This window comes from Malania oleifera, chromosome 7 (assembly GCF_029873635.1).
Source record: "Malania oleifera isolate guangnan ecotype guangnan chromosome 7, ASM2987363v1, whole genome shotgun sequence".
NCBI classification, from domain to species: domain Eukaryota; kingdom Viridiplantae; phylum Streptophyta; class Magnoliopsida; order Santalales; family Ximeniaceae; genus Malania; species Malania oleifera.
Window position 1 is genome coordinate 4,309,352 of NC_080423.1, and position 15,473 is coordinate 4,324,824.

Here is a 15,473-nt window from a genome sequence, read left to right on the forward strand (position 1 = left end):
TAAAACTGTACTTACACACACACACACACACATATATATATATATATATATATTTAGAGTACATATTTCCTTCTCAAAACAAGCTTCGGCTTAATAAATAACCGTGTTTATATAAATCTACAAATGGGTATTTTACATAATACAACAGATCACCTCATTTCAATTCTCAGCACATTCTTACTTTCCATACTGAGCATACCTCCCCAACGGCATCAGTAGGAACTTCACAACACAATTTCCATACTGAACATACCTTCCCAACGGCATCAGTAGGAACTTCATATTTCTCCACACAGAATTATTAATAGTCATTTTCACAAACAAGAACAAAACCTGTCATACTATAAATCTGTATAAAAACACTGAAATACTATAACTCTGTATAAAGTACCATCATACTGTAGTTCTATATAGAACGTTGTCATTCTATAATTTTGTATCAAATGTTGTACTTTAGTTCTATATAGAACGCTATAATATTGTATAAAATCTATAGTGTAGTTTTATAAAGAACGATTGTAATACTGTATAATATATGTACTGTAGTTCTATAAAGAACGCTATAGTACTGTATAATATCTGTATAAAATCTGTATCACATACTACCATACTATAGTTCAGTATAAAATATCATCATACTATAAGTCTGCATAAATCCATATCTCTGTCTCTATATACATATTACCATAAAAACTAACAAAATAATTATGCATAATATTCAACTCATGCCACATTTTAAGTGATAATCTATTCTATAATATTTTATTGAAAATATTGGTATAACCATCTCTAGAGTTTTACTCAACTCAATAATCCAACTTTCTCAAAACATTCATATATCATTTCCAAAGTTCCCATTTTCAAAAATCTGTATACTCAAGAAAACACATATATAAATTACTCAAAAATCATATATTATAATTTGATCAGACAAATTTCTGAAAACACCAGACATAATTTATTCCCCTTACTTGTTTCCTGAAAATGTGCCTGCAGGGATCTCAAAACTGTGCCTGCAGCGCTCGCACAAACCCTGTATCCATATATCCTAACTCAATCAGCTCAACCCTAGAATATTTACCATTTTAATACTCCTAAGTCCATATTCACCATGTTGTTCTCTGACTTCCATGTTCTATACTTCAGATCTTCTTTGCTTGGTGGGGCTGCGACTCCGGTGAGGTAGTCATCTCTTCCCTTTCCGCAAATGAACACCATTACTAATTGTGACCACTGAAGATAATTCTATCCATTGAGTTTGTGCCCTGTAACGGGCAGAAGATTGCCATCTGATCCTCCAATGCTGCCTATGGCTGAGGTTTCAGGATGGGAGGAGACTTCGGAGAAGGATTGACTTTGCCGAGCCATTGTCATCCCATATTTTGTCATCTATCTAAGGTTCAGAGGTGGCTCTGATACCACTTTGATTTTAGAGAAGAAAATAATTCTCTTATTTTTTAATGATAAATGTACAGCCTATATATAATGGAAGGAAGAAAAGTTCCTTTCACTATATTTGGTAACAAGATACTAAGTACCACAAAATCAAGAAACTAGCCAAATATAAGAAACTACAAAATAGGAAACAAACTAATAGAGATATCAGGAATTTTCTAGAATCTCTTTATTCCTAAATTAACGTAGTCAACTAATAATAAAATCAGATTTGCTGCAACGGTATCCCTAAAAATCAGGGATCGGGTATTTCCACATGGGCCAATAATGTATATCAAGCTTTAACAATCACCCACAAGTGCAGCCCAACAGCATATGGACAGGAAGTCACATAATAGCTAACACCCATTATAGGGAATACAATAATTTTTTGAACACCACACAATAAACGCCAGCAACAAGACTAGAATCCAGGACCTCCTAGTAACCAACTCTGATACCACGTTAGACTTCCACTTTACCTAAAAGCTTAAGTCGTTAAGGTTGTGAGTCAACAACATATAACAAACTTTAACAGTAGCATATTTGGAGAAACTATAAATGATGGAAACAATTGTCAACATCTATCCAACTCTGAGCAAGTTTGTGATGAAGTTTTATGACATAATTTCCAATGGATAACTTAGCATGTGGGCTCAAGCAAGCTTGCTTGCTTCTTATGCTTAATTTTGCCTCGTTCACAAATAAAACCAGTGAACACTTACAAATCAACATCATCCTACATCTAACACTATTAATACCCATGCCTTCGCAAATTAAGAGTGCTTTGGCACACGCTAAATGTCCTGCACAAAGAGTAACATGACAGTGATGACACTACCATGAGTGCTCTCCTCAATTGACTTCCTTAGGCACAAGGACACAATTGTAGAGATTTTTTAGCAAACCATCCTGCACCTAAAATGGGGGTCATGCTTTTCGTCACAAAGGGTTCCACATGCTACTCTTTGTAACATTGGCATGGATGCTCATCCTTGAAGCAATGGTTGAAAGGCTGCAAATGTATTAGAATGAGGCAAGCTCTACCCTCTAGCTTAAGGCATCTATGATTCTATAACATGGTTGGTGGCACTCATCCTATTCTCACCTTTCAAACAAGCTTTGCCTTAGATACAGACGAGAAGAAATTTCGTTCCCCAATGGTCTCCACTAAGCAATGCCTCCACATTGAAGGTAAATATCACAGCTAGAAGCTCCTTCCCATAGCCTGTGTACTTCCGCTCTACGTTATTAGCTTGTGATCCTATAGCAAGACTCCTCCATGTGTAAGGTCCAAAGAATTTGTTTGCACAACAAAAGACTTAGTGCTATCTGGTTGGTCAGAGACTGAATCCTTCACCAAAGCATGCTTCAATTCATTAAAGGCAAGTTGCCACTCTTCTAACCAATCCAACCCTTTATTATCTTCAAAACCAAATACAAAGGGAGGCAATCTTAGAATTTCGTACCACAAAAAATGAGGAGAGTAGTTAGCTAACCTGTGGAACAATGTAGCTCATGGATGTAGGTGGATGTTTCCCACTCTTAGATTGTTGTAACTTGTATTGGCCCATCCAAATGCTCTTGTGCTCAACAATACAATCAACTACACAACCAGAACTTGATGTCTTGTTGTGCAAAGAAGCACTTGTTTAGCTTTTGATAGACTTAATTCACAATTAATTTATGAAACACAACCTTCAACTATCGCACATTCTACTCTATCGTTGAGCTATATAATACGATATGATCAAGATACACCACAACAAAATTGCCTAAGGACTCTCAAAACGCCTCATTTGCAAAGAGTTAATAATGTTGTGAGTGCAATGGTCAAACTAAATGGCATGACAAGGAACTCAAATGAGCTAGTAACACAAGGTCTTCCTCCATCTACACTTGATATTAGTTAATAATAGCCCATCCTCAAGTCGAGCTTAAATAAATACTTCACTTGCTCAACTAATCAAATGAATTGGAAATAAGGGGAATTGGATACATGTTCTTGATGTTGATCCTATGAGTGCCTAATTAATCAATGCATAACCATTGTTTACCATCATGCTTCTTTTGAAAAAATACAAATGCCTCATAATGGATTTTGCATGGCCTAGTGAAATCCACCTAATCAAATCCCTTATCGCTTCCTTAACTCCTAGAAATTGAAAAAAGCAATTTGATATGGAACAAAAGCTCGTGGTTTAGCATCTAGTACAAGCCATGGCCTGCCCTCCTAGGAAGAAGTTACCTAGGCAGCTCCTCAAGCATCACATCAAAGAACTCCTTCAAGATTTTCTTAACAAGCTAGCAAGTCAACCCCATCTCTTAAGAACTCCTCCATTTTCAAGGCTAACACCAAAGGTGGTTCATACTGCAACATCCTTCTTAACTTGCAAAACAGAAATGAATTTATCAACATTGCTCATAGGCACAATGGTAATAAGACAATGCTTTTGACCCATGATGCACAAGAACTAAGCAACAATGTGGATAGGTTAGGCTACTAAATTCATCCCTTTGATTTGGCTTACATCCTTCTCCAAACCCCAATCTCTCAACCTTCATGCGCACCAAGAATTTACAAGTTGCACTCGTGTCAACAAGTGTCCCATAGACTTCCTGTTAACCTTAACATCCACGAGCACAAGGCCTTTTTTAGAAGCCTTGCTCTCCCTTTTCTTCTCTATTGGCTCCTCTTCATTTCGCTTGTACTTGGGATCAACACCCTTGCCCTGTTTAGCCTTACAACTTGATGTCTGACCAATCACACACCCTATTGTTATATGGCATCATATAGTCATTGTAGTCCATACAAACTCTAACCCAATAATGCTTGGAAATCATTGAGTGGCATCGGCGTCAAGTTAGTCCACCCCTTCCAAGAGCAAACTTTGACATGAACTAACTTAGCAATATTGTGGTCTGTGAAAAGGCTAGGTTGTTGAGTTCATTGCTTTGATCTGGCTTCTGTCCTTCTCTAAACCCCACTCTCCACCCTCATGCCCATCATAAAGTTATAAGTTACTCTTGAGTCAACAAGTATCTCGTAACTCGTAAGCTCCCCATTAACCTTAATACAAACATAAAGCCTTTGCTAGAAGCCTTGCCCTCCCATTCTTCTCTATAGTTCAATTCACCTTGGCTTGGCATCAACACCCCTGCCCACATAGTTCTACATCTTGATATGCTTGTTTCTTTATTACATCCACTATGCGGAATGCCTCAAGCTAGCCCACAAGGTATGCTTGGAAGTTGGAACTACACCTTGATCTCTATGCGGCCCAATGCAAAGGATAAGAAAGATAAGACCCTTTTGTTCGTGCTCCTTGTTAAAAAACTTCTCCTTGCCTTTGAAGTTCATGTGTGCACCATCATAAAGGCCCTTGGATATATATATATATATATTAAAAGGGCATCAAGGAAATGGCAAACCAAAGTACAAGAAATCAACCACCCTGTAGGGTGTCACAAAATAAAAAATTACATTAAACTCATTTGCTAAAAGTCCACTATGCCAACTAGTAACTGCAGTAAACCACTGCTCTTTGCCGAATTGAAGCGTCAAGATTGAATTTTTGAAAACTCTTATATTCCTCTCTATCCATAAACACAGAAAATTACAAGAGGAATGAGAGACAAAGTGTTCCTCTTTCCCTTTGTTGCCCAAATCGCTTTCTAGGCCCAAAGCTCCCCTCTAATGGATCTAATGGTAACCCACCGTTATCCAATAAGAGTCAAAGCCACAATCCAAAGATTTCTAGTCCAGCACAGCAGAGAAGCCTATGGTATATTGATTCAGCCTCAGCCATGCAAAGGACACATCTGTTGGCAATGGAGAATTCCCCCTTCTCTACAAGTTGTCCAAGGTCAAGATCATACCATGAGCTGCTTCCTAAGAAAAAAGGGCAACCTTATTAGGGGAAGTTGTCTTCCATAACTGAGACCTAGGGGAGTGAATGTTGTTTGACTCCCTGATAAAAAGTTTCTTGTAAAAGGATCTGACAAGGAAGACCCCCTTCTTGTCCAAGGACCAAACAAGAAGGTCACAAGTGTTTTTAAGGCTAGATCTTGTAAAGATGATTGTGGAAATTAGTGAGCTACAGCCTTTACAAGGCTGGATCTTGTAAGGGCCCTTGGAATATGATGAAGCTTTGTTGGATCCTTTTCTCATGAGTTAGCCATATCTTTGGAACTTTCCACCTTCGCTACTTTTGGTTAAGTCCCCTTTATCCTTGCTTTTAGTTGGCTCATAGCCATAGTTTGATATGGCATTCTACCATGGCTAGGGCACTAGCCAATTTAGCACTCAACGCCTATTAGTCTCCATCTTTGCCTCTAGTTTCAATCCTTCAAGTAGAAGAGTTTATCCTTCTCTAACATATCCTGAATTTCAAGCATTAGTGTTGAGAATCGTATGACATGGTCATGGACAGCCCAATGTGCCTTAAATCATGCAAGGCATGCTATGGATTTTACTCCACATTCTCAAGAAGGCATTGGGCCTAGACCTCCCTCTTCAACTCCTCCGAAGTGATAATGCTGCATATCCTCTATTTCATTTCAATAGACTTGCACACTTGGCATCACCAAAAAGATACACACTACGGCCATTGAAACCTTGCGCTCATCCTCAACCCTCAATGCTTTGAAATATTTCTCTATGCCAAAGATGAAGTTCTCAAGCTAATTAGCATCTCAAGCACCCCTATAGGCATAGGGTTCAAGCACACGTAAGTATGGTGCCTCACTTATAATTAAAATCATGAATTCATTGCTACCACCCTCACCATTAATTCCATTACCACCTCTAGCAACTCAAAGTGCCTAAAAAGTTAACCCAATTGTTGATAACATAAAGGTCTCAATAAAGTGTAGTCACCTCTTGCAAGGCTTCCGCGTCTCCATCTTGACTAGTGCTAGTTTGGGAACCACGAGCACACACCTACTCGAGCATGGATCCTCTCTTCCAATCGTGTAGCTAGAGAATCCATCCAATTGACTCTCTATAGCATCAATCCACTGTCCCTAATTAACCATGGTTGATGTTGCTTGCACACACCAAGAACCTTGATTGAATCACCAAAAGTACTAAGAGTATTAAGAATATCACCTGCTAAGCCATAAGACTCAATCAAGCTTTAATGCCGATTGTCCTAGGTGAGGCTTGAAAGTGCATTGTAGAGCAAGTGGCACTTATAAGTCTTTTTAGTTAGATAACCAACCAAGCTCACAACTTGCAAACAAACTATGTCAAAGGCAATCATATTGAAAATAACAATGCAAGAAACAAGCAACACAATTGAACCACACATTCAATAAAGTAAACTACATATAAAATTTAAACAACACAATGCACAAATAGAGGCACAAAAGGCTTCATTCCATTGAATCACTGATGAATTGCAATGCATGCAAGAAAAAGATAAGACGTGGTGGTAAGGGAGGTTTATGGAAACTAAATTGCTAATACTCCCTTATAGAGATTTATATGTCACTTTTACATTGGGACAAGGAAACATAAAATTATTGAAGGAGTCATAATAGCAACTTCTAAACTTTTACATAATAACAAGGAGGACATTATAGCCACAATAACCTATATACTTGGGTACAATAGACATGAAGAAAGTAACCATGGGCATGAAGAACCTTAGACAAGCTTGACTCATCACACAAGGCCACAATGCACACCTCTTTGCCACAAGATTGAAGGAGAGGAAGGTGATCAAGAGGTGTTTCTTGACTTGTAGAGAAATCTTTTCATTTTCCATTTTTATTATTTATAAAAATACAAAATACCCCTTGTTTTTCAATTTTCTAGTTCTCCAAAATTTGTATGAAATAAAAAAAAATTAAAAATTTGTTTTCCAAATTTTCAAAAGTTAGGATTTGAAAACCCAGAAAATCTGGTGGCAGACTTGTAAATTGTTTCAAAACTTAAAAAAGAAAAATGAAAAGAGTTTGCACAACTGAGTAGATCATCTATGGTTGTGTGAATGGCGTGATCCACAGAAGTACCACCAAATAGTGAAAATGTGGAATGCCAAGATAGTTGTCTAGTAAGACAACTTGCTCCACCATTCCCCCCCCCCCCCCCCCACTGTACCAATGAGAGATTATCCCATTAGGCTGCCTAACCATGCCAAATGTCATACAATCAATCAAATTTTAAGATTTTAATACATTATGGAATACTTCAAATAGATAACCATGACTTGAAACTATACACAATTTAAGGATGTGATTGGTTGTCAAAAATATAGCTGGTTAGGCAACCTAACCTAATAATTTATTTTTCTGGGGACACCACACTGTCAAAAGTTTCATAGATTGATAGTCATCTACTAGCATGCTAATGGCTTACGAAGAAGGACGAGAAGATAAATGTATTCTCATTCCTAGGACTCTAGCATCCAATATTTGTATTTTGTACCAAAAGAGACTACCAAATGACATCTCCATACATCAGTAAAGCAACAAAAGAATGTGAGTTAGAACCTAAAGTACAAGTGTGAATATTTTTAGTGCGAGAGCAGAAAGAAGATTGTTTTTTCCATACAAGAATTAATTAAAATAGTGGATTTTCCAGTCCTTTAGTTTTTCCCCAAGTTTTCAATGTAAATCCTAGTCTCATCCTTTCCATGTAAAACATGCCCATTACAATCGGATCTTACAGTTACGGGTTTCTACTGCCCACGACATATAGTTGAGAGAAACTAAAGAGTGCTCACATAGTGAATATGGTTACATATATTTTTTTATGTAAGGAATATTCTCTCATCATGCTTCATGGCCATATATTTAAATTACTTATAGCTATGTTCAACTTTTGCAGCTTGTGTCATTTGCAAAGTTGGAGGAGCCACCGGTATTCATTCCCTTGCATCCATCTGAAGGTCTATTTTCTTCCTTATTTTCCCATGCTTGCACTGGCTTTAAGAATTTGTTATATTTCTTTAGAGTTTTCGTTCCTTATAGGAAGAAATTTCCTTTTTAAGTACATGGAGAATGAAATGATGCAAAGCAGTGCCAATGTTGTCGAAACTTCTTTATCATCTTGACTGTGTATTGCTTATAGACTGTTCTCAAGTGTCAATGATTTGGTCAGTGCCTTGTGTTCCAGACTGATGTTGGCAACCATCTTACAATGGCTCAAAGCAATCTTTTCTTTGAAGGACTTTCAGTTCTTTCTTATGTATAACTTTCAGATTATCATTGCAGAACTTAAAGAGCAAGATGTAAAAAGCATAAGACCTGATTTATCTCCATCTGAGCAAGTTCAACAGGCCATGGAATGCCTATCTTTATCTTCCAAGAATATGTCAAATAGCCTGGAGAATAGATTTTATCGCATGACAATATTGGACTATTCAAAAGCCTACATCTCAGGAGAAATAACACCTTGCATGGTATATCACCTCCTAACTACTTTGCTCATGACGTTACTGTCCTTTCCCATATACATGCATCCAATTGATTGTATCATGTTTAGTTGTTCTAAAGCAAAACTGCATTTTACTTAATTTAAATTTGAAAATGCATATCTGGACTGTTCTCATCAGTGTGTTATGACATCTCTCGGACATATATTAAGGCTCAACTATCTTCCTTGGACTATATGCACTTCTATCTTTGTTGCTCCCAAGCCTCTACTTTGTTTAATGCCACCATATAATATCCAACTGCGATGGTTCTGACTTCTCACACATTTCATGAGTTCACTTTCATCCCCATTTTGCTTCAGAGATGATGGACAATGAGTCCCCGTTCATCAACATTCTGTTTCATAGATGCATTTGATGGGTCTATATACATTTGTTCACAAAAATAGGCCAAAGCAGGCTTAACATTGACATTTTATTGAAAATTCAAATTTTCAGTCTATATTTAATAATTTCAAGGGGCTTGAGCATGCATTTATGCAGGTTGCAGAACGACTTATAGCTGCTGTCCAGGAATCTTCCAATCCACCATTACAGATGTCATTCTTTATTGATTTTAATTCCAAAGATATACGCAGGCAAGCGAGAGAGTCAACCCTTCGTTACAAACAAGGTAGAAGTTCTAATTAAGAAGTTATAACTTCATTATTAAGCATCTGTTTCAAAAAAACCCTAGAGAATGTGTGTGAAAATTATCAACCTATCTATAAATATTTAAGATTGTGCACTCTATAGTGTCTTTCACAACATGAAAAGTGCTTTGAAAAAATTACAATAATTGGCCATGATCAAAATGACTCTGTAACATTATAATATCCCAGAGTGCTAATTAATGAATACATATGTACCTATACAGAAATAGCCAATAATAAGCTTCCTTAGAAAACATGCAAGATTCAAGCTAAGTAGTATCCAGAATTTTATTTTTTATAGCTCCAAGGTTTGATGAGGTTCTACATTTTCTAGCTTAAATTCAACTGATTTTTGGATTTAATGAATACTATTCATCCATAAAATAAAAATAAATAAAAAATCCTAAACACAGCATAGAACCCTCTTCAACTTGGGAAGTATCTTCACAATGAAACCATAAGTTTGACCTTTCATCATTGAGTTCCATTATTTTTCATTTTTGGCTTTCTCCAGGTGAACCACTATCAGCTCTTGATGGGGTCCCTATTGCTATCAAAGATGAAATAGATTGTCTGCCATATCCAACTACAGGTCATTATTTGTTCCTTTTTTCTACTATGGGTTTTGCATGAGCGAAATGCAGCTTTCATTGTATATGTTTCAACTGCTATAAATGGTTTCACAATTTAATAACCTATTAATGATTTCATTAGGTGGAACAAAGTGGCTACACAAACTAAGACCTTGCAAGCAAGATGCGAGCTGCGTTAGGAGCTTGAGATCATGTGGGGCTGTGCTTGTTGGGAAGACCAATATGCATGAACTAGGGGCTGGAACAAGTGGGATAAATCCTCATTATGGGTGAGAAAGCAGTGCTTCCCTTTCAACTCAACATCCATTACAGTAGCCACTTATGCATTCATTTTACAACTGTTGTAGGGCTACTAGAAATCCTTATGATAGAAGCAAGATTACTGGAGGCTCTTCAAGTGGCTCGGCTGCAGTGGTTGCTGCAGGATTGTGCCCTGCTGCCCTTGGTGTTGATGGAGGAGGTAAAATAGTCTATCCTTTCTTGAGTTGTACAGAAAGTACCGGGAGCAGCAGTGCTACCTTTTACCCTTCTTGACTTAATTCAAATTTATTACTCATCATTCTTTCACCATTACACACTCCCACGGTAGGATTTACATCAATAGTGTCTACTGCTGTTATCTATGTGTTCGCATCATTTAAACTGAACCTCTGGAGATTCCATGTGCATTAGCTTTTGTAGTGCTGTAGCCCTTCAGCATCCATGCCTAAGTGCAAACCTTAAGAAAACTAAAAGAAAGCTGTCCATCCATCCTTCCCTGTGCCATATGGACATCACAAGCTTCCAACATTTCCATGCCTACTTACAAGATGAAACTAAAAAATGATATAATAAACATCACAAACTGTAACAAACTTTTTAAGCACTGTTCAAAAATTCACCCCTTTCAAAAGCTCTTCCATCCCCTACCTCCACACTTGGCATGAATCAATGCATACAAATATGAGCACCCTTCCAAGCAAGAAGCCCATCTACAACAGATCCCGCATCAGCCCCCTCGATGCTGACAGGAAGCCAAAAACCAAAAAATGTCTAATCCAAGAATACAAAAGCAGAATATGTGGCATCATGATGCATGAACTCTTATACAAATACCATTGGTTAACCATAGGCATTCCCCTCCTTTGAAGATTTATGGTCAAAATCCTTCCCTGCCTCCCAAGCAAGAAAAGACAATTTAGTGGAGGCACAAGTCCTCATTTCATTCCAAGGAGAATTGGCCTGCCATGTGCAACAACATCCTTTGCGATCGCCTTATAATAGGACTTAACATCAAAACGGCCCCAGCACTTACTTTCAGATTATCCGAATCTTCTCTTTGTAATTTCAAGCCCAGATTATAGTGCAATCAATGAATCTAGAGAAATTATTTAGTTCTCAATCATGAGCATGTTGGACAAATGGTACATCCCAACCCATGGAACCATTAGAAGGGCACACATGGAAAAACCAAGGCATCCTTACCCCTACTCATGGTGTAGGGAAGAGGTTTCCCTACACCAATTGGCATGCCAAAACAAAATAGACTCACTATTTCCCACATCAATGATCAAACCATGCATGCACAGGGAAATCATGAGAACCTCTTATAATCCACCACTTCCAATCTCCCACCAGTAAGGCTGCCACTTACTTCTCTAATGGAATCTCTCCTTTTCTATCAAAAGAGGCTGCCACTTACTTAAAGCATAGTAGTAGAACTAACTTCCTCCAAAAATGATTATTTTTCCACCATGAATCCCCAAATCCACTTACCTATTACCATGGTGAGTTTTATTAAAGTTGATAAGAGATTAATTCCCAGATCACCCAACTGTATAGGTTGCTTGACTATACCCGCTTCACCATATGGTATTGTATTTCCTCCCTGTCTCACCCCTATGGAGAATTTCTATGCATGTTCTTTAACCAGCTCCTCCCTATATTATCCCCATAGAGATCTTTTTTCAATAGCAAAAAAAATAATAGTCAAGAAGGAAAAGGTACAAACACTAGAGGGAAAGATGTCCTCCAACAACTCTGTCTAGAGTAACAAATACAAAATAGCTGCCCCCAGTCTCTTTGCAAATCAGTTAAAATACCCAGGCACTAAAGCCCAAAGGAAAGCCATAAAAACCACTCTATCCCACATAGGAACGTCAAAGGTGTGACTTAATCTTTGAATATCCTAGCATTCCTCTCCATCCACAAGGTCCAAATATTGCATACCCACCACAAGTCCAAAACATTTTCCCAGAGAGAGAGAGAGAGAGAGAGAAGAGGGGGGGGGAGGGGGGAGCAAAGAATATGGGAAAAAATGTGAGGTACCAATGTGGCTACCTCCCATGCTACTTATGGTAAAATATATACAAGAGTAGAAAAAAAATACTGCTTCGCTAATGACACCCTTTGACCCACACTATTCAACACTTCCCTTCAGGCACGAGCATACTATACATGCATACATACATACATACATACATAAATAAGCAGGAGCATACACACACACATAAATATATATATATATATATATATATATATATATCATTTCCCAACTTGTTACAGAAATATTCAACTTGAGCACTGTCAACCGGCTTCACAAACAAATCAGCAAGACGGTCCTCTAATTTTTCATCAATAGTTGATGCAGGACAGTAAGGGAGAAAGAGAAGATATAGAATTAAGGGAGAGAAATAGAGATGGGAAGAGAAGAAGGGGGGAAATCATACATTGGCAGTACTCCATCAATAATGCTCATAAGCTTCTTTAGAAATTTCTCCTTAGAAAAGCAACAAATTATATACTTTGTCCTCTAATGATGTACTTGAAGCAATATGGACAGCAGCCTGACCATACTATATCCATAGTATGTGCATGTGGAAACTCAAGCTCCTCCAACATATTCTTCAACTCATAAGTAGCAAGAATCATGACTCTATTCTCAGATTCTACACTAGATCTTGCAAGTTGCAACTACTGGCTTCTTTTTATTCTTCCAAGATATCAAATTTCCACCAACAAAAACACAATATCATCTAGTATATCTCCTCTTAGACAGAGATCTAGCATTTGCATATCCCTGGATTAAAGTATGACCATGTTTATGATACAATAGTCCACGACATGGGGCACCTTTAAGATACCTCAAGATGTGCAGAACTGCATTCTAGTCCAAGGAGAGCCCAAGAACTAACCAAAATATATGCAAAGGCAATGTCTGGTCTGCCATAAGCCAGTTTAGCCTTCTAATTGACTTCCAATACTGTATGATTTTGTATCAATTTAGTATCATCTGCTATTAACTTAATGCTGGGATATGTACGTGCATCAATGGGTTTGGATCCTAACATTATTATTTCGCTCAACAAATATAGTACACTTTTTTTTCCTAAAATAAACCTCAACTATGACCTGGCTACTTCAGTGCCTAAAAAATATTTCAAATTTTCCCCCAAATCTTTAGTTTGGAATTTGACTCGCAAGAAGAATTGTAATGCTCGTATTCCTTTATTATAACCACTAATGACAATATCACCACACACACAATCAACAGTACTTTCCCTAAAGTGATATTAAGGATGGTGAAAACACAGAATGATCCACCCTGTTTCAATGAAGAACAAAAGCAATTACTGCTTTATTGAATATCCAAAACGATTCTTTGGGAGACTGATTTAAGTCATGTAACAATATAAGGACTTCTTCAAATGGAAAACCAAGACTGACTCTTCCTGAGTGAAAAGCCTGGAAGTTGCTCTGTGTAGACCTCTACCTCAAGATCTCCATGCAAAAATTGAAGGCATGTTTTATGTCTAAATGATGCAACTGCCAGTGAAAGGTGATAGCAAGGGGCAGAAAGAGACACATAATAGGATTTTAGCACATGTGAAAGCACTTTGAGTCAGCCATAAACCTAAATATACCCTTCCGCCACAACCAAGCCTCTAACTTGCTAACTAAACCTTGGGGACTAAATTGGCAATTAATAGCAGATTTATCAGATGAGAAGGGCACAAGTTCCAGAGTAGTATTCTCATGGTATTAAATTTTCACAAAATTGTCAAAATTTCCGTCCAAATTTCTAGTTTACATCACCCTAGAAATTGAAATGGTAGTCGTTTTCCGCCTTGCATAATTTCCATCAAAATCTCAATGAATCATCCAAAATTTATCAAAATTTTGAAATTTTAGCAAAAGTTGTCGAAATTTTAACAATGCAATGAAATTTCCTCGTAATTCAAATGAAAGATTTAGGAGTGAAGTGATATTTCACTCTAAAATTTATTTTATTTATTTTTATCAAAACTGTTGAGATTTTGATTAAAATGAATGACCTAACTTGAAGATAGGCCTCTCACTCTATTTATAGTACAAATTAAATACATTCTAATGACTATAATACCCTTACTAACTCTCACTAATTAACATACTAACACACTTAATAATAATACTAAAAGACATAAATTACCTCTAAAACTCCCCCTCAAGTTGGAGCATATATGTCATATGCTCCTAGCTTGTTACAAATAAATTTAACACAAGCACCCCCCCCCCCCCCCAATGCTTTGGTAAATAAATCAGAAAGCAGCATATCAGACCTCACATAAGTGGCAATAATAAGCTTCTGCACAAGTTTCTCCCGAACAAAGTGGCAATCAACTTCAATTTGCTTCGTCCACTCATGAAAGACCGGGTTGGAGGCAATATGAAGAGCAGCTTGATTGTCACACATCAACTTCATAAGCTAAGAATGTGAAATACCCAATTCTTCCAAAATGTTCTTTAACCAAACAAGTTCACAAGTAATGTAATCCATAGCTCTATATTTTGATTCAACACTTGACCTGGCCACCACAATTTGTTTCTTACTCTTCCAAGAAACCAAATTACCACCAGCCAAGATTAAGTACGCAGTTGTGGATCTCCAATCGAAAGGTGACCCAACCCAATCTACATCTGTATATCCATGGATATAAGTGTGACCCTGATCACAATATAGAAGACCCCTCCCAAGTGCACCTTTGAGATATCTCAAGATGCGAATTACTCCGTCCCAATGACTTGTCCTCGAAGAATCCAGAAATTGACTCACAACACTTGTTGCAAAAGATATATCCGGCTGCGTAACTATAAGATAATTCAACTTTCCAACAAGTCTTTGGTATTGTCTAGGATTAGGTAGCAAATCACCCATATCCGGCATTAACTTCCTGTTAGGTTCCATGGGTGTATCAACCGGTTTAGATCCCAACAAATCAAGAACACACTTCCTCTAGGACAAAATAGTTCCCATACGAGATCTAGATACTTCTATACCCAAGAAGTATTTCAACAGTCCCAAATCTTTGGCTTGAAACTTAGTCTGTAGAAAAAGTTTTAAGACTCTGAATATC

At 37.4% G+C, this 15,473-nt stretch overlaps 2 protein-coding genes across 3 annotated transcripts in view; one reads left to right on the top strand and one right to left on the bottom strand.

Annotated features, from left to right (window-relative positions):
• The window catches only part of LOC131160635 (fatty acid amide hydrolase-like), a 31,009-nt gene that overhangs the window by 8,820 nt on the left and 6,716 nt on the right, over positions 1–15,473 (top strand). The window contains exons 3-8 of the mRNA XM_058116484.1: positions 8,270–8,330; positions 8,656–8,843; positions 9,360–9,489; positions 10,023–10,100; positions 10,223–10,370; positions 10,449–10,561. Coding sequence (XP_057972467.1) covers positions 8,270–8,330; positions 8,656–8,843; positions 9,360–9,489; positions 10,023–10,100; positions 10,223–10,370; positions 10,449–10,561 — 718 coding nt within the window. The remainder of the gene's footprint in view (positions 1–8,269; positions 8,331–8,655; positions 8,844–9,359; positions 9,490–10,022; positions 10,101–10,222; positions 10,371–10,448; positions 10,562–15,473) is intronic.
• LOC131160636 (psbP domain-containing protein 2, chloroplastic) overlaps positions 1–15,473 on the bottom strand; it is a 71,184-nt gene that overhangs the window by 5,358 nt on the left and 50,353 nt on the right. The window lies entirely within an intron of this gene.